At 47.1% G+C, this 24,329-nt stretch overlaps 1 protein-coding gene across 2 annotated transcripts in view; it reads right to left on the bottom strand.

Moving 5' to 3' along the window:
* Positions 1-24,329, bottom strand: part of gmds (GDP-mannose 4,6-dehydratase) — a 353,013-nt gene that overhangs the window by 256,273 nt on the left and 72,411 nt on the right. For both annotated transcript variants that reach the window (XM_042322321.1, XM_042322322.1), the window contains one exon: positions 96-223. In XM_042322321.1, coding sequence (XP_042178255.1) covers positions 96-223 — 128 coding nt within the window. The remainder of the gene's footprint in view (positions 1-95; positions 224-24,329) is intronic.

Here is a 24,329-nt window from a genome sequence, read left to right as displayed (position 1 = left end):
GAGGCTTCATGCAGATCACATATTTCGGCCTCAAATGATTACCCCCATAATGCTGTTGCTGTGTGTCTGTGTAGGAGTGTCTCCACCAGTCTTACCTCTACGTAGTCCTTGGCGTGGCCCCAGTCTCTCTTGGAGTCCAGGTTACCCAGACTAAAGCTCTCCAGCTGGCCCAGGTGAATCTTCGCCACAGAACGACTGATCTTACGCGTCACGAAGTTCGCTCCTGGGAGGGAGGGAGAGAGACAAAAACAGAAAGAGGAGAGAATATTAGCATGGTCATGGCCTGACACTCGAAACACAACCGTTAACCCCCCCACCGCGACCGTCTGCCTCCTCGTCACTGCATTGGCCCTGGGTCCACTAGAACTGGGTTCAAATACCCAAAGCAAAATCAAATACATGTTATTAGTCACATGCTCCGAATACAACAGCTGTAGACCTTACCGTGAAATGCTTACTTACAAGCCCTTAACCAACAATGCAGTTCAAGAAGAGTTTAGAAAATATTTACTAAATAAACTAAAGTAAACAAATTAACACAATCAAATAACAAGGCTATATACAGAGGTTTCCGGGAGTCAATGTGCGGGGGTACAGGTTAGTTTAAGGTTAATCTTTCAAACACTGATCATTTGCTCCAGTCCACGTGGAGTGTCAAGTGGGTGAGGTTTGCAGTTTTGGGAATAGTCTATTGGCCCATTGCAACAGGCAAGCCCATATAAAGTTTTTTTAAAATTGTATTTGAACCCAGGTCTAGGTCCACCACAACCAGCCAAGAAGCCACATATATAACACACACACAAAACTGCAAACCTCACCCACTTGACACTTCATGTGGACTGGAGCAAATTATCAAAGTGTAACAGCCACTACTTCACTTTAGGAATCTCTCTCTCTCTCTATATATATATATGTTTTGTTCCATTTTGACCAATGGAACTTCTCTGGTGATATTTGTGTTGCTAGACAAATATCACCAGAGAAGTTCCATTGGTCAAAATGGAACAAAACAGGACCGTCAGATGGAGGGGAGCACTAACACACACACACACACACACACACACACACACACACACACACAACACACACACACACACATGCACTCACATGCACACACACACACTAACACACATACACTCACATGCACTCACATGCACACACTCACGCACTAACACACACACATACACGCACGCACTAACACACACACACACACACGCACTAACACACACACACACACACACACACACACACAAACACACTAACACACTAACACGTACTAACACTAACACACGCACTAACACACACGCACGCACTAACACACACACACACACAAATACATACTAACTAACACTAACACACGCACTAACACTAATACACGCACTAACACACACACACACGCACTAACACACACGCAGACACACACCCACACATGCACTAACACTCACTAACACACGCACGCACGAACACACACACACACGAACACACAGACACACGAACACACAGACACACGAACACACAGACACACGAACACACAGACACGCACGCACTAACACACACACAGGCACGCACTAACACACACACAGGCACGCATTAACACACACACAGGCACGCATTAACACACACACAGGCACGCATTAACACACACACAGGCACGCATTAACACACACACAGGCACGCATTAACACACGCAGACACACACGCACTAACACACACACTAACACACACACACACGCACAAACACACGCACTAACACACGCACTCACACACGCACTCACACACGCACTCACACACGCACTCACACACGCACTCACACACGCACTAACACACGCACTCACACACGCACTCACACACGCACTAACACACACACACTAACACACACACACTAACACACAAACACAGATGGAGAGGACCACCCCGACTCTGCTAGCGTAGTGTCCAGTCCAAGAGTACCGCAGAGTGGGTTAGTCTGCCAGAACGCGGGCCTGACTGTCTGCCTGGTGTTGCTGCTGCTCTCTTGGACCAGACACACATGGAGATTGTATCTGCTGCAAAACAAATGATCTTCTAATTGCTTTCTCTGTGTGCTCTGCGTGTGCTCTGCGTGTGCTCTGCGTGTGCTCTGCGTGTGCTCTGCGTGTGCTCTGCGTGTGCTCTGCGTGTGCTCTGCGTGTGCTCTGCGTGTGCTCTGCGTGTGCTCTGCGTGTGCTCTGCGTGTGCTCTGCGTGTGTGAGAGATATGGAGGGAGGGTTTTGGGTGTTTGGCTGAACATTGCAGCCTCTAACTATGGTGAAACTACCTGCACACGTTTATCCAAGGAAAACACTGAATGATATAGAGTGATAGCAACACTGAATATTATAATGACATGTGTAATAATGTGACGGTCTTTAAATAAACAATTTATTAAAGCTTGAGGATTATGGCAGCCTTGACAGTAAACGTTATATTAGCTGTCTTGTTGAACTTAGTCTGTGTAATAATGAGGAGTATACAACACAAAAGCTTTATAGGCCTACTATGAAAACACAAAAATAACACGTAAGCAACTATGAAAATGTAAATACCAATGAAAACATCAAAATTATGTTCAGAAACATTATGTAAATATGTTGTAACATGTCTAAACATCTCTTTGTTTATAAATTCTAGACATCGTCCTCTCATATTTAGAGTAGTCCTGCATAAATCTGAGTGATCATTAAGTTATACTGCTAGGATTTTATCCTTAATTAATTATCCAACTCCCAACATGTTCTCCTTGATTAAAACAGACAAAATAGTTTTAGTCTAAACATTCAATCTGACTCACACAAGCAATTTATGGGCACAGCAAACCCTCAGATAGATGGACATCAGAACGTGAAGACATTGACTATTCTATGATCAAGAAATAGAAGATTCAAACAAATTATTTGCTATTCTGTTACTTTAGGCTACATTTGTGTGACAGAAAAATATGAGTTGTTTTTATACTAGCTACTTTTACACTGGGACATGGCTGTTTAATGTCAGTCTTACTGTTGGCGATTATTCATTTAGGTTACAAGAAAGCTGATTTACAAGGGGTAAAAAAACATCTGGTTGAGCTACACCAGTTTGGACTTACACAACACAGTACTCTGTACATAGTACAGCCTATCTGTTCTCATTCATAGACACCCAGATACGGAGTTCTAGGCCACTTGGACCTATAAAGTTAAGTCGCATGTTGCTGTGTATTAGGGACTCCAGACCATAATTATCTAGTGGCTTGTCTCTTTACTGTGTCTCTGTTGCGATGACAAGGAGCAGGCGGGCGGAGTTAGCCACAGCACAATCCCATGAACCCAATCACACACACAAACACACCAAATTTGTAGTAATCATTTCATTATAAAAGCAACAGCTTTAGAGGTTGAGGGAAACCAGACCCTAGACTAGAAAGTTACACTAGACAGACTTATTTTGAGGACTAAAGCGTGTTTTGTGTTGTTTGGAGGGCCGGGAGTTGTGTGCTTATGGCCATGTCACCACTGCATTGTTTTACAGTATTTGATGTAAAACTCTTTGCTGTATATAATAGAACTACACTGATGCTAAATCACAATAACAAAACTGCATTTTCAAATTTGATCCATTTTAAGGGTGAAATACAAGCTATCAAAGGCTGTCATCAAAGCTGTCCATTATTCACTACAAGATGGAACCATCAGCATTGTGAATAACTATCTTTGACATATTCATTTTAAAAGAGCTTGTGGTCATGAAGCGAAGCTAAATGTTAGAAACCCCCTTGTGTCAGAGTGATCCTGTCTCAACCCACGCAGTAACATCCCTGCCCCGGGTGCTTTCGATGCTTTCTCTTTCTACCAGGTCACTTACACTGGTAAGTAGAATCTCAGCTTTATTAGCATTTTAACTTGTTATAAGAAAACGTGTGTGTGTGTTACAAACCAGGTCACCAGCAAAATAAGCTTATCAAGCCATTATCATCATGCTGATGCCATTGGCACACACACACGCACGCACGCACACACACTAACACAAACACTTCCCATACTTAAAGTGTAACTAGAACCCTGACTGATAACTATGCTGGTAGCAGTGTAACTAGAACCCTGACTGATAACTGTGGTGGTAGCAGTGTAACTAGAACCCTGACTGATAACTATGCTGGTAGCAGTGTAACTAGAACCCTGACTGATAACTGTGGTGGTAGCAGTGTAACTAAGAACCCTCACTGATAACTGTGGTGGTAACAGTGTAACTAGAACCCTGACTGATAACTGTGGTGGTAGCAGTGTAACTAGAACCCTGACTGATAACTGTGGTGGTAGCAGTGTAACTAAGAACCCTGACTGATAACTGTGCTGGTAGCAGTGTACCTAGAACCCTGACTGATAACTGTGCTGGTAGCAGTTTAACTAGAACCCTGACTGATAACTGTGGTGGTAGCAGTGTAACTGATAACTGTGGTGGTAGCAGTGTAACTAGAACCCTGACTGTTAACTGTGCTGGTAGCAGTGTAACTAAAACCCTGACTGATAACTGTGGTGGTAACAGTGTAAGTAGAACCCTGACTGATAACTGTGGTGGTAGCAGTGTAACTAAAACCCTGACTGATAACTGTGGTGGTAGCAGTGTAACGAGAACCCTGACTTTTAACTGTGGTGGTAGCAGTGTAACTTAGAACCCTGACTGATAACTGTTGTGGTAGCAGTGTAACTAGAACCCTGACTGATAACTGTGGTGGTAGTAGTGTAACTAGAACCCTGACTGATAACTGTGGTGGTAGCAGTGTAACTGATAACTGTGGTGATAGCAGTGTAACTAGAACCCTGACTGTTAACTGTGGTGGTAGCAGTTTAACTAGAACCCTGACTGATAACTGTGCTGGTAGCAGTGTAACTTAGAACCCTGACTGATAACTGTGCTGGTAGCAGTTTAACTAGAACCCTAGTACCCTATGTACTGTGGTGGTAGCTATGTACTGTGGTGGTAGCAAAGACAAAGTCTGCTCTGTTACTGACCCTAATGACCTGCTGAGTAAGACAAAGTCTGCTCTGTTACTGACCCTAATGTTCATGTGTGTTCCTTTACTGGGAGCAGCATCACAGGACGGTCGGGTTGGTGTGTGTGTGCGTGTGCATGGGGCGGCGGTGGCCGTTTAACCTCGCCCTGCAGGCCCGCGGAAAGTCCAATAAAACCATCAGCCGTGAAAACTGAGCAGACAGCAAAACCTATGCCAGTATCTCTCTCTCTCTCTCTCTCCCTGTCCTTTTTTTCTTCTTCCCATTTCATTTTGTTTCCTTGGCGAGAGAAGGGACAGGAAAAACCTAAGACACGGGCTACATTGTCACAGCTGGGACTGGGGGATGAAGGTATGGAGGGATGGAGGGCTGAGTCTTAAGGAATATGCTCGCATCCCACACTACCCCACCTCACTCCACCCCGCCCCATGCTACCCCACCACACCCCATCCCACCTCACTCCACCCCACCCCATCCTACACAACCCCACTCCACCCCAGGCCAGTCTAGTCTAGTTGGGTTAGTCCTGGGTGGGGTAGTTGGGTTAGTCCTGTGGGGTGGTTGGGTTAGTCCTGGGTGGGGTGGTTGGGTTAGTCCTGGGTGGGGTGGTTGGGTTAGTCCTGTGGGGTGGTTGGGTTAGTCCTGGGGGTGGTTGGGTTAGTCCTGGGGGTGGTTGGGTTAGTCCTGGGGGTGGGGTCCTGGGGGTGGTTGGATTAGTCCTGGGAGGTGGTTGGGTTCCCAGGGGGTGGTTGGGTTCGGGGGGTGGTTGGGTTAGTCCAGGGTGGGGTGGTTGGGTTCGTCCAGGGTGGGGTGGTTGGGTTCGTCCTGTGGGGTGGTTGGGTTAGTCCTGTGGGGTGGTTGGGTTAGTCCTGGGGGTGGTTGGGTTAGTCCAGGGTGGGGTAGTTGGGTTAGTCCTGTGGGGTGGTTGGGTTAGTCCTGTGGGGTGGTTGGGGTCCTGTGGGGTGGTTGGGTTAGTCCTGGGGGTGGTTGGGTTAGTCCTGGGGGTGGTTGGGTTAGTCCTGGGGGTGGTTGGGTTAGTCCTGGGGGTGGTTGGATTAGTCCTGGGAGGTGGTTGGGTTCGTCCAGGGGGTGGTTGGGTTCGTCCTGGGGGTGTTTGGGTTCGTCCTGTGGGGTGGTTGGGTTAGTCCTGTGGGGTGGTTGGGTTAGTCCAGGGTGGGGTGGTTGGGTTCGTGGGGTGGTTGGGTTAGTCCTGGGGGTGGTTGGGTTAGTCCTGTGGGGTGGTTGGGTTCGTCCAGGGTGGGGTAGTTGGGTTCCCTGTGGGGTGGTTGGGTTAGTCCTGTGGGGTGGTTGGGTTAGTCCTGGGGGGTGGTTGGGTTAGTCCTGGGGAGTCTAGAGTGAAAGGATCAGACTGGTAGGGAGACTAGTCTTCTTGAGTTGGCACTGTAGAGATATTCAGGCTCTCTGAGCTGCAGTCACTCTACCATATTAACTCTGAGCCATAATGCTGAGGGATGATGAGTTATGAAGTCTGCCTTCAAACTCCATGACGGACCAGCCTTACAGACATACAGAGCTCAAAATGGCTCTGTCTGACTCACACACACACAGTACCATACAGTAATGTGGGAGCCTGCCTTTCTCCGTCTGTCTGTCTGTGGTAGTTGGGTTAGTTAGTCCGTCCGTGGGAGCCTGCCTTTCTCTGTCTGTCCGTCCATCTGTCTGTCTGTCTGTGGTAGTTGGGTTAGTTAGTCCGTCCGTGGGAGCCTGCCTTTCTCTGTCTGTCCGTCCATCTGTCTGTCTGTCTGTGGTAGTTGGGTTAGTTAGTCCGTCCGTGGGAGCCTGCATTTCTCTGTCTGTCCGTCCATCTGTCGGTCTGTCTGTGGTAGTTGGGTTAGTTAGTCCGTCCGTGGGAGCCTGCCTTTCTCTGTCTGTCCGTCCATCTGTCTGTGGTAGTTGGGTTAGTTAGTCCGTCCGTGGGAGCCTGCATTTCTCTGTCTGTCCGTCCATCTGTCGGTCTGTCTGTGGTAGTTGGGTTAGTTAGTCCGTCCGTGGGAGCCTGCCTTTCTTTATTTCCGTCCGTCTGTCCGTGTTGGCGCATTTGCTTCCGCTCAGACCAGACTGGACAGCTAAGCAGTTTCTTTGTCGGTAAGCTTACTCTTACTCACACAAACACTGGTCATTGCAAAGCTCACAACATCTAATTCATTCCAGGTATGTGACATGGCTGCTACCTGTCCTTAAATCTGGGGGGTGGGGCGGCAGGTAGCCTAGTGGTTAGAGCAACCGAAAGGAATCCCCAAGCTGACAAGGTAAAAAATGTCGTTCTGCCACTGAACAAGGCAGTTAACCCACTGTCCCTAGGCCGTCATTGAAAATAAGAATTTGTTCTTAACGGACATGCCTAGTTAAATAAAGGTAAAATAAAGTTTTTTAAAAACCCTGTTTGAACTAACCTTTTCTGTAATTTTAATACTATTTAATATTATTAATAATACTATTAATAATAGTATTAATACTGGCATTAATACTGACGAAAAAAAAAGATTTGAAAGTAACCACTGCTTTCAAGTTTCAATTGAATGCTGCTGAGTTGTCATGGAAACGTCTGAGTTTCATTAACAGAGGGGTTCCAGAACGCACCTGTTCTGGAATTCCTCCAGAACTGCAAATCCCATAATCCTTTACTGTCAGGGAGCAAGGGCCCAGTGGGTGAGTGGCTTAGTGAAAGATTCCATGTGAAAGCCCTCCCCCCAGCATTACTATTCCCCCACCCATCCCCGCACAGGTAGGGATTTGGGCCGACCCTCTATTACCCCTAACTAACCTCAGTACGACTACGTACACAGCTAAAACAGGGAATAAATGATCTACATTTTTAGGTCAATATTTATTTTCTGTAAAGTGTTCTACAGAGAGATTTCAGTGACCTCTCTCTAACACTCATTATCAATACTGAATTATGACTGGAGCAGCTGACTAATTTCCCAGTGTGGCTGAGGGTTTTAAACATTGCTTGCTTGGATGGTCATCAGGCATGCACGTACAGTACGCACGCATGAACACACACACAGGGCCAATGAACTGTCAGCAGTCATCTGCCATCGTTGCACAACATAGGTCCTGATGGATCCACATATAAAATGGAGAAAATAGTTGCATTTCATCCAAAATAAGTCAACCTCTCTTTCTCTCCACCAACGCAGTGTTTGTTCACACCTGAGAGAATCAACTCAATGGGAAGAAAGGAAGGGAGTGAACAATGAAGGATATTGGAGACGGAGAGAGAAAGAGAGCGAGTCAGCTACTCCCTAAATCTTCTCAGTTGCTATCCAATGAGATCGAGTGAGAGAGCAGATTTGTGGAGGTTTGGTGAGTGAGTGAGTGAGTGAGGCATGTTTCTCGCATGACAGAACACACTTGACAGAACAGAGAGATTAACCAATGTGTTTGACCAACAGACAAAACATAAACAAGAGAGTTTTTCCCCTTCAAAACGTCTGATTCTTTCTGGCCAATCACGTCTGATTCTTTCTGGCCAATCACGTCCGATTCTTTCTGGCCAAACACCCCATCACACCTCAACTATTATCCAACACCAATCAACACAGAAAAAACCCGAAGATGAGGTGGTGGGAAAGGTGGGTGAGAGGTTTCGTAACCTCAGAGTGTCATTAGTACAGCTAAAAGCATCACCTCAGTCATCCAGATGCTTAGTCACCGTAGCCGCCCGGCAACATAAACACAGGTGTGGTGATGAGTGAAGATGTACCTGAGAGCGAGACTAGTGACATCACAGCCCCGCTTTCGAGGTGGGATGAGAGATAAAGTCATTGGGTCAAGTGAGAAGGGAGGGTGGACGGGGAGAGGGGGAAGAGGGAGAGGAAGGAGAGAGTATTTTCTATTTTCAACACCTGTCGTCTGGGGTGTCTCTCTTCACCTGGCCACAGTTCACCTCATGTTTAGGCTTCCTTCTATCAGCCCTCTCTCAACAGAAAAGATGGAACGAGAGAATGAAAAATGAAACCGCTCAGTCACGCTGAGCAGGGCTAAGCTACGCTCTGTGAGGGTGCAGGACGGAAGAATACACTCAACAAAACCTCTTGAATGAACACCTCCAAAAGATAACCTTTACAAAATAACATCTTTAATACCACCAAATATATCCCATTACATCTCTACAATATGATCCTTACGTGAAATACTGACTAAAACCAGATAGCTGAAAGGGAAGCAGGCTGGGCGTGTATTGGAATAGTGGCTGCATGTATGTGTTGTAGGACCACCATTGACTTCCCAAATTGAATTTTCCCCCTAAACATGGGAGTATATTATTCTGTAATCTATACTGTAGACTGGATGAGAGGAATGTACACAACACCATGTTGATGGAGGCATAGAGACCGTTTGTGAAAGTACGCCTTATCTACTTTGAAGAACTAGTAAATGATTGTCAGAGAGCTCTGCAGCATACTTCGGCAGGCTAGCCTGGCTAAATAGGATGATTGAAGACAGGTCAGTATTGAGAGCACAGAGAGAACGTTGTGCGGCTGGCTGCTACTGCTTTTCATAGTTCTTCTATTGATGTCCACCCAACGTGGACCTGACAGAGGCAATGGAATATTTTCAATTGAATGTTGGGCTTTGAAATTTCCATAAAAAATCTCCAAAATCATGCAAATGTCATTAATTGTTAATGCAATTTATGTTGAAATAAAATTGTTGAAACCGAAATCGTGATTATTTTTAAATAATTGAACCGAAACGACCTAGAATATCACTAATCGCTCACCACTATCATACAGCGAGAGTACAGTACAGCAGAGGGAAGAGACCTCAAGCCTGAGCCTGCAGACATGCACATTTAAATCAGCAGGTGTGCCGAGGGCTTGATACCTGAGAGCCTATACTAGTATAAAGCCCATCAGACAGACATCAAATGAGACCTACAGAGAGATTATTGACAGATGAGGCAGTTCAGTTCTGGTCAGTGATCCTGTAGGGTCCTAATCTACGCTGTGTGAGCTACTCAGTAAAGCTGCTGTGTATCTTATTACAGGGCCAATATGGAGTCCATTTACTGTGTGTGCGGCATGCTAATCCCCACGCCTTATCAGCAGGGGGTCTGTGTTTGTTATGGCTAACTGGCTAAGCTAACCATTCTAGAGCTATAACCACCTAGCCGCAGTGTGAACCGTCCAGGCCGGTAGATACGGCCTGATACATTGTTTGCTTTGGTTCATGCTGGATTAGCCCAAAGGTTATTTTCCTTTCTCAACTGTCCTGAGTTCTGATTCCAGAACCTTTCTACAACAGAAAAATAAGAATCCTATGTTTATTGGTGGAACAGACGGGTGTTTAAGAGACAAGGTAAAAAAATCCTGAAGATAAATTCCAACTGGGATTAACTCATCATCCTAGCTAGGAGCTGACCTGGGAACAGACAGCGCTTTTTGTTCACCACAACGACACAAAGGAACGAAGGAGGAACAGATGGAGAGAGCGAGCGAGAGAGCGAGCGAGCGAGAGAGCCATAGAGAGAGCGAAAGAGAGAGAGAGAGAGCGATAGAGAGCGAGAGAGAGAGAGCGATAGAGAGCGAGAGAGAGAGAGCAAGAGAGCGATAGAGAGAGCGAGAGCGATAGAGAGAGCGAGAGAGAGAGCGAGAGAGAGAGAGAGCGAGAGAGAGTGAGAGAGAGATGCTATTTGTTAACTGTGGCAACCTCATCAGAACGACAGGAAAGAAAGAAGGATAGAAGGAAACCTTGGAGACAGCAGTGAGAAAGAGAGTGTGTGGTCAGGTCATCCTTTCAGTCCAGCCCTTTCCCAGCAGCCACCACACCAGACCAGAACAGTGGTGTGACTGGTGCCCAGTTAGACAGATAAAGGCCAGGAGCAATGGGACTCAATGTTCCGGGTCATTCCGGAAAACTCCCTCAGACAGGGCCAGCCAGCCTCACACTCACACTCATAGACACACACAAATGCACACACACCCTCCGCCAGGCCACGTGTGGCACGCTGGGACAAGTGTTTCCTGTATGTGGGGGTGGAGGTGGAGGAGGTGGTGATGTCATTTCTACAGAATCGTATGACATCATCAGCTCCCAGCTCCATTAGTGACTAATGACCCAGTGGGAGGGGAGAGGGAGGGCAGCAGGCAGGTAATGAATGGCCTTTTAATATCAAACACATCCACACACGGACAAACACATACAGAAACACTGCTTTGCACCGCTCATTATAGACATTGTAAGTCTATAACGACTAAGAATACTATCGGACCTCTGTCTGCCTTCTCTTCTTCTCTCTCATATACTTTGTTATTTCACACATTTCTTTAGATCAGACTCCCCCCTTTCCTGTTGAATTCCCTGGGATTTATGAGTTTATAAAGGAAATGTGCCGTGAGGGATTGGAGTCATGACCACTACTGCCACACACAAACCCCCCGCCTGCCCGTAGACACACACACACACACGCCTGCCCGTAGACACACACACATATACACCTCTCCTGAGTAGTGAAAGAGGGGGAGTCCAAAACCCGCACAGTGCGATGGATGGGGTCGTAACAGGAACCGGGCGGGGGTTCTGGGTAAACAGAGAGTGGGCCAGCCAACCAAAACGCCACCCTGGGTTAAGCAACGCAGCAGCGCCACGTAAAAGTGTATGTGTGTGTGTGCGTGTGGGGGGGGGGCAAGATAGAACATACTGCTGTAACAATGCTGTGATAGAGAGAGAGAGTGATGAAGGGTGAGAGAGAAAAAGAGAAAGAGAAACTGGGGAAAGATAATGCGAGAGCTGCCCAGAAGATGGAGAAGGGGTCAGGGACAGTGTGGTTGTTGTCTAGATATGTGTAGGTGGTGATGGGGTAAGGGACAGTGTGGTTGATGTCTAGATATGTGTAGGTGGTGATGGGGTAAGGGACAGTGTGGTTGTTGTCTAGATATGTGTAGGTGGTGATGGGGTAAGGGACAGTGTGGTTGTTGTCTAGATATAGGTAGGTGGTGATGGGGTAAGGGACAGTGTGGTTGTTGTCTAGATATGTGTAGGTGGTGATGGGGTAAGGGACAGTGTGGTTGTTGTCTAGATATAGGTAGGTGGTGATGGGGTAAGGGACAGTGTGGTTGTTGTCTAGATATGGGTAGGTGGTGATGGGGTAAGGGACAGTGTGGTTGTTGTCTAAATATGGGTAGGCTGATGGGGCAAGGGACAGTGTGGTTGTTGTCTAGATATGTGTAGGTGGTGATGGGGTAAGGGACAGTGTGGTTGTTGTCTAGATATGGGTAGGCTGATGGGGTAAGGGACAGTGTGGTTGTTGTCTAGATATGTGTAGGTGGTGATGGGGTAAGGGACAGTGTGGTTGTTGTCTAGATATGGGTACGTGGTGATGGGGTAAGAGACAGTGTGGTTGTTGTCTAAATATGGGTAAGATGGTGGGGGTAAGGGACAGTGTGGTTGTTGTCTAAATATGGGTAGGGGTGATGGGGTAAGAGACAGTGTGGTTGTTGTCTAAATATGGGTAGGGGTGATGATGGGTAAGAAACAGTGTGGTTATTGTCTAAATATGGGTAGGTGGTGATGGGGTAAGAGACAGTGTGGTTGTTGTCTAAATATGGGTAGGATGATGGGGTAAGGGACAGTGTGGTTGTTGTCTAAATATGGGTAGGGTGATGGGGTAAGAGACAGTGTGGTTGTTGTCTAAATATGGGTAGGTGGTGATGGGGTAAGGGACAGTGTGGTTGTTGTCTAAATATGGGTAGGGTGATGGGGTAAGGGACAGTGTGGTTGTTGTCTAAATATGGGTAGGTGATGATGGGGTAAGAGACAGTGTGGTTGTTGTCTAAATATGGGTAGGGGTTGATGGGGTAAGACAGTGTGGTTGTTGTCTAAATATGGGTACGGTGATGGGGTAAGAGACAGTGTGGTTGTTGTCTAAATATGGGTAGGGTGATGGGGTAAGGGACAGTGTGGTTGTTGTCTATATATGGGTAGGTGATGGGGTAAGGGACAGTGTGGTTGTTGTCTAAATATGGGTAGGGGTGATGGGGTAAGGGACAGTGTGGTTGTTGTCTAGATATGGGTAGGGGGTGATGGGGTAAGGGACAGTGTGTTTGTTGTCTAGATATGGGTAGGATGATGGGGTAAGAGACAGTGCGGTTGTTGTCTAGATATGGGTAGGTGGTGATGGGGTAAGGGACAGTGCGGTTGTTGTCTAGATATGGGTAGGTGGTGATGGGGTAAGGGACAGTGTGGTTGTTGTCTAGATATGTGTAGGTGGTGATGGGGTAAGGGACAGTGTGGTTGTTGTCTAAATATGGGTAGGTGGTGACGGGGTAATGGACAGTGTGGTTGTTGTCTAAATATGGGTAGGGTTTGATGGGGTAAGAGACAGTGTGGTTGTTGTCTAAATATGGGTAGGATGATGGGGTAAGGGACAGTGTGGTTGTTGTCTAAATATGGGTAGGGGTGATGGGGTAAGAGACAGTGTGGTTGTTGTCTAAATATGGGTAGGGTGATGGGGTAAGAGACAGTGTGGTTGTTGTCTAAATATGGGTAGGGTGATGGGGTAAGAGACAGTGTGGTTGTTGTCTAAATATGGGTAGGGTGATGGGGTAAGAGACAGTGTGGTTATTGTCTAAATATGGGTAGGTGGTGATGGGGTAAGAGACAGTGTGGTTGTTGTCTAAATATGGGTAGGTGGTGACGGGGTAAGAGACAGTGTGGTTGTTGTCTAAATATGGGTAGGTGATGATGGGGTAAGGGACAGTGTGGTTGTTGTCTAGATATGTGTAGGTCGTGATGGGGTAAGGGACAGTGTGGTTGTTGTCTAAATATGGGGAGGTGGTGACGGGGTAATGGACAGTGTGGTTGTTGTCTAAATATGGGTACGGTGATGGGGTAATGGACAGTGTGGTTGTTGTCTAGATATGGGTAGGTGGTGATGGGGTAAGGGACAGTGTGGTTGTTGTCTAAATATGGGTAGGGTGATGGGGTAAGAGACAGTGTGGTTGTTGTCTAAATATGGGTAGGGTTTGATGGGGTAAGGGACAGTGTGGTTGTTGTCTAAATATGGGTAGGATGATGGGGTAAGAGACAGTGTGGTTGTTGTCTAAATATGGGTAGGGGTGATGGGGTAAGGGACAGTGTGGTTGTTGTCTAAATATGGGTACGGTGATGGGGTAAGGGACAGTGTGGTTGTTGTCTAAATATGGGTTGGGTGATGGGGTAAGAGACAGTGTGGTTGTTGTCTAGATATGGGTAGGTGGTGATGGGGTAAGAGACAGTGTGGTTGTTGTCTAAATATGGGTAAGATGGTGGGGTAAGGACAGTGTGGTTGTTGTCTAAATATGGGTAGGGGTGATGGGGTAAGAGACAGTGTGGTTGTTGTCTAAATATGGGTAGGGTGATGATGTAAGAAACAGTGTGGTTATTGTCTAAATATGGGTAGGTGGTGATGGGGTAAGAGAGTGTGGTTGTTGTCTAAATATGGGTGGATGATGGGGTAAGGGACAGTGTGGTTGTTGTCTAAATATGGGTAGGGTGATGGGGTAAGAGACAGTGTGGTTGTTGTCTAAATATGGGTAGGAAGATGGGGTAAGAGACAGTGTGGTTGTTGTCTAAATATGGGTAGGTGGTGATGGGGTAAGAGACAGTGTGGTTGTTGTCTAAATATGGGTAGGGTGATGGGGTAAGGGACAGTGTGGTTGTTGTCTAAATATGGGTAGGGTTGATGGGGTAAGGGACAGTGTGGTTGTTGTCTAGATATGGGTAGGTGGGGATGGGGTAAGGGACAGTGTGGTTGTTGTCTAGATATGGGTAGGGGTGATGGGGTAAGGGACAGTGTGGTTGTTGTCTAGATATGGGTAGGGGTGATGGGGTAAGGGACAGTGCGGTTGTTGTCTAGATATGGGTAGGTGGTGATGGGGTAAGAGACAGTGTGGTTGTTGTCTAAATATGGGTAGGATGGTGGGGTAAGGGACAGTGTGGTTGTTGTCTAAATATGGGTAGGGGTGATGGGGTAAGAGACAGTGTGGTTGTTGTCTAAATATGGGTAGGGTGATGGGGTAAGGGACAGTGTGGTTGTTGTCTAAATATGGGTAGGTGGTGATGGGGTAAGAGACAGTGTGGTTGTTGTCTAAATATGGGTAGGATGATGGGGTAAGGGACAGTGTGGTTGTTGTCTAAATATGGGTAGGGGTGATGGGGTAAGGGACAGTGTGGTTGTTGTCTAGATATGGGTAGGGGTGATGGGGTAGGGACAGTGTGGTTGTTGTCTAGATATGGGTAGGGTGATGGGGCAAGAGACAGTGTGGTTGTTGTCTAAATATGGGTTGGGTGATGGGGTAAGGGACAGTGTGGTTGTTGTCCAAATATGGGTAGGGGTTGATGGGGTAAGACAGTGTGGTTGTTGTCTAAATATGGGTAGGTGGTGATGGGGTAAGAGACAGTGTGGTTGTTGTCTAAATATGGGTAGGGTGATGGGGTAGGGACAGTGTGGTTGTTGTCTAAATATGGGTAGGTGGTGATGGGGTAAGGGACAGTGTGGTTGTTGTCTAAATATGGGTAGGGGTGATGGGGTAAGGGACAGTGCGGTTGTTGTCTAGATATGGGTAGGATGATGGGGTAAGAGACAGTGTGGTTGTTGTCTAGATATGGGTAGGTGGTGATGGGGTAAGGGACAGTGTGGTTGTTGTCTAGATATGGGTAGGTGGTGATGGGGTAAGGGACAGTGTGGTTGTTGTCTAGATATGTGTAGGTGGTGATGGGGTAAGGGACAGTGTGGTTGTTGTCTAGATATGTGTAGGTGGTGATGGGGTAGGGACAGTGTGGTTGTTGTCTAGATATGGGTAGGTAGTGATGGGGTAAGGGACAGTGTGGTTGTTGTCTAGATATGGTAGGTGGTGACGGGGTAAGAGACAGTGTGGTTGTTGTCTAAATATGGGTAGGTGATGATGGGGTAAGGGACAGTGTGGTTGTTGTCTAGATATAGGTAGGTGGTGATGGGGTAAGGGACAGTGTGGTTGTTGTCTAGATATGGGTAGGTGGTGATGGGGTTAGAGACAGTGTGGTTGTTGTCTAAATATGGGTAGGTGGTGATGGGGTAAGAGACAGTGTGGTTGTTGTCTAAATATGGGTAGGATGATGGGGTAAGGGACAGTGTGGTTGTTGTCTAAATATGGGTAGGGGTGATGGGGTAGGAGACAGTGTGGTTGTTGTCTAAATATGGGTAGGTGGTGATGGGGTAAGAGACAGTGTGGTTGTTGTCTAAATATGGGTAGGGTGATGGGGTAAGAGACAGTGTGGTTGTTGTCTAAATATGGGTAGGGGTGATGGGGTAAGAGACAGTGTGGTTGTTGTCTAAATATGGGTAGGTGGTGATGGGGTAAGGGACAGTGTGGTTGTTGTCTAAATATGGGTAGGTGGTGATGGGGTAAGAGACAGTGTGGTTGTTGTCTAAATATGGGTAGGTGGTGATGGGGTAAGGGACAGTGTGGTTGTTGTCTAGATATGTGTAGGTGGTGATGGGGTAAGGGACAGTGTGGTTGTTGTCTAAATATGGGGAGGTGGTGACGGGGTAATGGACAGTGTGGTTGTTGTCTAGATATGGGTAGGTGGTGATGGGGTAAGGGACAGTGTGGTTGTTGTCTAAATATGGGTAGGGTGATGGGGTAAGAGACAGTGTGGTTGTTGTCTAAATATGGGTAGGGGGTGATGGGGTAAGAGACAGTGTGGTTGTTGTCTAAATATGGGTAGGGTGATGGGGTAATGGACAGTGTGGTTGTTGTCTAGATATGGGTAGGTGGTGATGGGGTAAGGGACAGTGTGGTTGTTGTCTAAATATGGGTAGGGTGATGGGGTAAGAGACAGTGTGGTTGTTGTCTAAATATGGGTAGGGTGATGGGGTAAGAGACAGTGTGGTTGTTGTCTAAATATGGGTAGGATGATGGGGTAAGGGACAGTGTGGTTGTTGTCTAAATATGGGTAGGGGGATGGGGTAAGAGACAGTGTGGTTGTTGTCTAAATATGGGTAGGGTGATGGGGTAAGAGACAGTGTGGTTGTTGTCTAAATATGGGTAGGGGTGATGGGGTAAGAGACAGTGTGGTTGTTGTCTAAATATGGGTAGGGTGATGGGGTAAGAGACAGTGTGGTTGTTGTCTAAATATGGGTAGGTGGTGATGGGGTAAGGACAGTGTGGTTGTTGTCTAAATATGGGTAGGTGGTGACGGGGTAAGAGACAGTGTGGTTGTTGTCTAGATATGTGTAGGTGGTGATGGGGTAAGGGACAGTGTGGTTGTTGTCTAAATATGGGGAGGTGGTGATGGGGTAATGGACAGTGTGGTTGTTGTCTAAATATGGGTAGGTGATGGGGTAATGGACAGTGTGGTTGTTGTCTAGATATGGGTAGGTGGTGATGGGGTAGGGACAGTGTGGTTGTTGTCTAAATATGGGTAGGGTGATGGGGTAAGAGACAGTGTGGTTGTTGTCTAAATATGGGTAGGGTTGATGGGGTAAGGGACAGTGTGGTTGTTGTCTAAATATGGGTAGGGTGATGGGGTAAGAGACAGTGTGGTTGTTGTCTAAATATGGGTAGGGTGATGGGGTAAGGGACAGTGTGGTTGTTGTCTAAATATGGGTAGGGTGATGGGGTAAGGGGCAGTGTGGTTGTTGTCTAAATATGGGTTGGGTGATGGGGTAAGAGACAGTGTGGTTGTTGTCTAGATATGGGTAGGTGGTGATGGGGTAAGAGACAGTGTGGTTGTTGTCTAAATATGGGTAGGATGGTGATGGGGTAGGGACAGTGTGGTTGTTGTCTAAATATGGGTAGGGGTGATGGGGTAAGAGACAGTGTGGTTGTTGTCTAAATATGGGTAGGGTGATGATGTAAGAAACAGTGTGGTTATTGTCTAAATATGGGTAGGTGGTGATGGGGTAAGAGACAGTGTGGTTGTTGTCTAAATATGGGTAGGATGATGGGGTAAGGGACAGTGTGGTTGTTGTCTAAATATGGGTAGGGTGATGGGGTAAGAGACAGTGTGGTTGTTGTCTAAATATGGGTAGGAAGATGGGGTAAGAGACAGTGTGGTTGTTGTCTAAATATGGGTAGGTGGTGATGGGGTAAGAGACAGTGTGGTTGTTGTCTAAATATGGGTAGGGTGATGGGGTAAGGGACAGTGTGGTTGTTGTCTAAATATGGGTAGGGTTGATGGGGTAAGGGACAGTGTGGTTGTTGTCTAAATATGGGTAGGTGGTGATGGGGTAAGAGACAGTGTGGTTGTTGTCTAAATATGGGTAGGATGATGGGGTAAGGGACAGTGTGGTTGTTGTCTAAATATGGGTAGGGGTGATGGGGTAAGGGACAGTGTGGTTGTTGTCTAGATATGGGTAGGGGGTAATGGGGTAAGGGACAGTGTGGTTGTTGTCTAGATATGGGTAGGGTGATGGGGTAAGGGACAGTGTGGTTGTTGTCTAAATATGGGGAGGTGGTGACGGGGTAATGGACAGTGTGGTTGTTGTCTAGATATGGGTAGGTGGTGATGGGGTAAGGGACAGTGTGGTTGTTGTCTAAATATGGGTAGGGTGATGGGGTAAGAGACAGTGTGGTTGTTGTCTAAATATGGGTTGGGTGATGGGGTAAGAGACCGTGTGGTTGTTGTCTAAATATGGGTAGGTGGTGATGGGGTAAGAGACAGTGTGGTTGTTGTCTAAATATGGGTAGGGTGATGGGGTAAGAGACAGTGTGGTTGTTGTCTAAATATGGGTAGGGTGATGGGGTAAGAGACAGTGTGGTTGTTGTCTAAATATGGGTAGGGTGATGGGGTAAGGGACAGTGTGGTTGTTGTCTAAATATGGGTAGGGTGATGGGGTAAGGGACAGTGTGGTTGTTGTCTAAATATGGGTAGGGGTGATGGGGTAAGGGACAGTGTGGTTGTTGTCTAGATATGGGTAGGGGTGATGGGGTAAGAGACAGTGTGGTTGTTGTCTAAATATGGGTAGGATGATGGGGTAAGGGACAGTGTGGTTGTTGTCTAAATATGGGTAGGGTGATGGGGTAAGAGACAGTGTGGTTGTTGTCTAAATATGGGTTGGGTGATGGGGTAAGAGACAGTGTGGTTGTTGTCTAAATATGGGTAGGTGGTGATGGGGTAAGAGACAGTGTGGTTGTTGTCTAAATATGGGTAGGATGATGGGGTAAGGGACAGTGTGGTTGTTGTCTAAATATGGGTAGGGTGATGGGGTAAGAGACAGTGTGGTTGTTGTCTAAATATGGGTAGGGGGATGGGGTAAGAGACAGTGTGGTTGTTGTCTAAATATGGGTAGGTGGTGATGGGGTAAGAGACAGTGTGGTTGTTGTCTAAATATGGGTAGGATGATGGGGTAAGGGACAGTGTGGTTGTTGTCTAAATATGGGTTGGTTGGTGATGGGGTAAGAGACAGTGTGGTTGTTGTCTAAATATGGGTAGGCTGATAGGGTAAGGGACAGTGTGGTTGTTGTCTAAATATGGGTAGGCTGATGGGGTAAGGGACAGTGTGGTTGTTGTCTAAATATGGGTAGGGGTGATGGGGTAAGGGACAGTGTGGTTGTTGTCTAGATATGGGTAGGTGGTGATGGGGTAAGGGACAGTGTGGTTGTTGTCTAGATATGGGTAGGTGGTGATGGGGTAAGGGACAGTGTGGTTGTTGTCTAAATATGTGTAGGTGGTGATGGGGTAAGGGACAGTGTGGTTGTTGTCTAAATATGGGGAGGTGGTGACGGGGTAATGGACAGTGTGGTTGTGGTCTAAATATGGGTAGGTGGTGACGGGGTAAGAGACAGTGTGGTTGTTGTCTAAATATGGGTAGGTGGTGATGGGGTAAGGGACAGTGTGGTTGTTGTCTAAATATGGGTAGGTGGTGATGGGGTAAGGGACAGTGTGGTTGTTGTCTAAATATGGGTAGGTGGTGATGGGGTAAGGACAGTGTGGTTGTTGTCTAAATATGGGTAGGTGGTGATGGGGTAAGGACAGTGTGGTTGTTGTCTAATATGGGTAGGTGGTGATGGGGTAAGGGACAGTGTGGTTGTTGTCTAGATATGGGTAGGTGGTGATGGGGTAAGGGACAGTGTGGTTGTTGTCTAGATATGGGTAGGTGGTGATGGGGTAAGGGACAGTGTGGTTGTTGTCTAGATATGTGTAGGTGGTGATGGGGTAAGGGACAGTGTGGTTGTTGTCTAGATATAGGTAGGTGGTGATGGGGTAAGGGACAGTGTGGTTGTTGTCTAGATATGGGTAGGTGGTGATGGGATAAGGGACAATGTGGTTGTTGTCTAGATATGGGTAGGGTAATGGGGTAAGAGACAGTGTGGTTGTTGTCTAAATATGGGTAGGGTGATGGGGTAAGAGACAGTGTGGTTGTTGTCTAAATATGGGTACGGTGATGGGGTAAGGGACAGTGTGGTTGTTGTCTAAATATGGGTAGGGTGATGGGGTAAGGGACAGTGTGGTTGTTGTCTAAATATGGGTAGGGTGATGGGGTAAGGGACAGTGCGGTTGTTGTCTAGATATGGGTAGGTGGTGATGGGGTAAGGGACAGTGTGGTTGTTGTCTAGATATGGGTAGGGTGATGGGGTAAGGGACAGTGTGGTTGTTGTCTAGATATGGGTAGGTGGTGATGGGGTAAGGGACAGTGTGGTTGTTGTCTAGATATGGGTAGGTGGTGATGGGGTAAGGGACAGTGTGGTTGTTGTCTAGATATGGGTAGGTGGTGATGGGGTAAGGGACAGTGTGGTTGTTGTCTAGATATGGGTAGGTGGTGATGGGGTAAGGGACAGTGTGGTTGTTGTCTAGATATGGGTAGGTGGTGATGGGGTAAGGGACAGTGTGGTTGTTGTCTAGATATGGGTAGGTAGTGATGGGGTAAGGGACAGTGTGGTTGTTGTCTAAATATGGGTAGGTGGTGATGGGGTAAGGGACAGTGTGGTTGTTGTCTAGATATGGGTAGGTGGTGATGGGGTAAGGGACAGTGTGGTTGTTGTCTAAATATGGGTAGGTGGTGATGGGGTAAGGACAGTGTGGTTGTTGTCTAGATATGGGTAGGTAGTGATGGGGTAAGGACAGTGTAGTTGTTGTCTAGATATGGGTAGGTGGTGATGGGGGGTAAGGGACAGTGTGGTTGTTGTCTAAATATGGGTAGGTAGTGATGGGGTAAGGGACAGTGTGGTTGTTGTTTAGATATAGGTAGGTGGTGATGGGGTAAGGGACAGTGTGGTTGTTGTCTAGATATGGGTAGGTGGTGATGGGGTAAGGGACAGTGTGGTTGTTGTCTAGATATGGGTAGGTGGTGATGGGGTAAGACAGTGTGGTTGTTGTCTAAATATGGGTACGGGTGATGGGGTAAGAGACAGTGTGGTTGTTGTCTAAATATGGGTAGGTGGTGATGGGGTAAGAGACAGTGTGGTTGTTGTCTAAATATGGGTAGGGTGATGGGGTAAGAGACAGTGTGGTTGTTGTCTAAATATGGGTAGGTGGTGATGGGGTAAGAGACAGTGTGGTTGTTGTCTAAATATGGGTAGGTGGTGACGGGGTAAGAGACAGTGTGGTTGTTGTCTAAATATGGGTAGGTGATGATGGGGTAAGGGACAGTGTGGTTGTTGTCTAGATATGTGTAGGTGGTGATGGGGTAAGGGACAGCGTGGTTGTTGTCTAAATATGGGGAGGTGGTGATGGGGTAATGGACAGTGTGGTTGTTGTCTAGATATGGGTAGGTGGTGATGGGGTAAGGACAGTGTGGTTGTTGTCTAAATATGGGTAGGTGATGGGGTAAGAGACAGTGTGGTTGTTGTCTAAATATGGGTAGGGGTGATGGGGTAAGGGACAGTGTGGTTGTTGTCTAAATATGGGTAGGCAGGTGATGGGGTAAGAGACAGTGTGGTTGTTGTCTAAATATGGGTAGGGTGATGGGGTAAGGGACAGTGTGGTTGTTGTCTAAATATGGGTACGGTGATGGGGTAAGGGACAGTGTGGTTGTTGTCTATAATATGGGTACGGTGATGGGGTAAGGGACAGTGTGGTTGTTGTCTAAATATGGGTAGGGGTGATGGGGTAAGGGACAGTGTGGTTGTTGTCTAGATATGGGTAGGGGTGATGGGGTAAGGGACAGTGCGGTTGTTGTCTAGATATGGGTAGGTGGTGATGGGGTAAGAGACAGTGCGGTTGTTGTCTAGATATGGGTAGGTGGTGATGGGGTAAGGGACAGTGCGGTTGTTGTCTAGATATGTGTAGGTGGTGATGGGGTAAGGGACAGTGTGGTTGTTGTCTAGATATGTGTAGGTGGTGATGGGGTAAGGGACAGTGTGGTTATTGTCTAGATATGGGTAGGATGATGGGGTTAAGAGACAGTGTGGTTATTGTCTAAATATGGGTAGGTGGTGATGGGGTAAGAGACAGTGTGGTTGTTGTCTAAATATGGGTAGGAGGATGGGGTAAGGGACAGTGTGGTTGTTGTCTAAATATGGGTAGGTGGTGATGGGGTAAGAGACAGTGTGGTTGTTGTCTAAATATGGGTAGGTTGATGGGGTAAGAGACAGTGTGGTTGTTGTCTAAATATGGGTAGGTGGTGATGGGGTAAGAGACAGTGTGGTTGTTGTCTAAATATGGGTAGGATGATGGGGTAAGAGACAGTGTGGTTGTTGTCTAAATATGGGTAGGGTGATGGGGTAAGGGACAGTGTGGTTGTTGTCTAAATATGGGTAGGGTGATGGGGTAAGAGACAGTGTGGTTGTAGTCTAAATATGGGTAGGGGTTGATGGGGTAAGGGACAGTGTGGTTGTTGTCTAAATATGGGTACGGTGATGGGGTAAGAGACAGTGTGGTTGTTGTCTAAATATGGATAGGGTGATGGGGTAAGGGACAGTGTGGTTGTTGTCTATATATGGGTACGGTGATGGGTTAAGGGACAGTGTGGTTGTTGTCTAAATATGGGTAGGGGTGATGGGGTAAGGGACAGTGTGGTTGTTGTCTAGATATGGGTAGGGGTGATGGGGTAAGGGACAGTGCGGTTGTTGTCTAGATATGGGTAGGGTGATGGGGTAAGAGACAGTGCGGTTGTTGTCTAGATATGGGTAGGTGGTGATGGGGTAAGGGACAGTGCGGTTGTTGTCTAGATATGGGTAGGTGGTGATGGGGTAAGGGACAGTGTGGTTGTTGTCTAGATATGTGTAGGTGGTGATGGGGTAAGGGACAGTGTGGTTATTGTCTAGATATGGGTAGGGTGATGGGGTAAGAGACAGTGTGGTTGTTGTCTAAATATGGGTAGGGGTTGATGGGGTAAGGGACAGTGTGGTTGTTGTCTAAATATGGGTACGGTGATGGGGTAAGAGACAGTGTGGTTGTTGTCTAGATATGTGTAGGTGGTGATGGGGTAAGGGACAGTGTGGTTGTTGTCTAGATATGTGTAGGTGGTGATGGGGTAAGGGACAGTGCGGTTGTTGTCTAGATATGGGTAGGGTGATTGGGGTAAGAGACAGTGTGGTTGTTGTCTAAATATGGGTAGGGGTTGATGGGGTAAGGGACAGTGTGGTTGTTGTCTAAATATGGGTACGGTGATGGGGTAAGAGACAGTGTGGTTGTTGTCTAGATATGGGTAGGGGTGATGGGGTAAGGGACAGTGCGGTTGTTGTCTAGATATGGGTATGATGATGGGGTAAGAGACAGTGCAGTTGTTGTCTAGATATGGGTAGGTGGTGATGGGGTAAGGGACAGTGCGGTTGTTGTCTAGATATGGGTAGGTGGTGATGGGGTAAGGGACAGTGTGGTTGTTGTCTAGATATGTGTAGGTGGTGATGGGGTAAGGGACAGTGTGGTTGTTGTCTAGATATGGGTAGGTGGTGATGGGGTAAGGGACAGTGTGGTTGTTGTCTAGATATGGGTAGGTAGTGATGGGGTAAGGGACAGTGTAGTTGTTGTCTAGATATAGGTAGGTGGTGATGGGGTAGGGACAGTGTGGTTGTTGTCTAGATATGGGTAGGTAGTGTCCAGGGACAGTGTGGTTGTTGTCTAGATATAGGTAGGTGGTGATGGGGTAATGGACAGTGTGGTTGTTGTCTAGATATGGGTAGGTGGTGATGGGGTAAGGGACAGTGTGGTTGTTGTCTAAATATGGGTAGGGTGATGGGGTAAGGGACAGTGTGGTTGTTGTCTAAATATGGGTAGGGTGATGGGGTAAGGGACAGTGCGGTTGTTGTCTAGATATGGGTAGGTGGTGATGGGGTAAGGGACAGTGTGGTTGTTGTCTAGATATGTGTAGGTGGTGATGGGGTAAGGGACAGTGTGTTTGTTGTCTAGATATGGGTAGGTAGTGATGGGGTAAGGGACAGTGTAGTT

This window comes from Oncorhynchus tshawytscha, linkage group LG05 (assembly GCF_018296145.1).
Source record: "Oncorhynchus tshawytscha isolate Ot180627B linkage group LG05, Otsh_v2.0, whole genome shotgun sequence".
NCBI lineage: Eukaryota > Metazoa > Chordata > Actinopteri > Salmoniformes > Salmonidae > Oncorhynchus > Oncorhynchus tshawytscha.
This window is presented reverse-complemented; position numbering and strand designations above follow the sequence as displayed.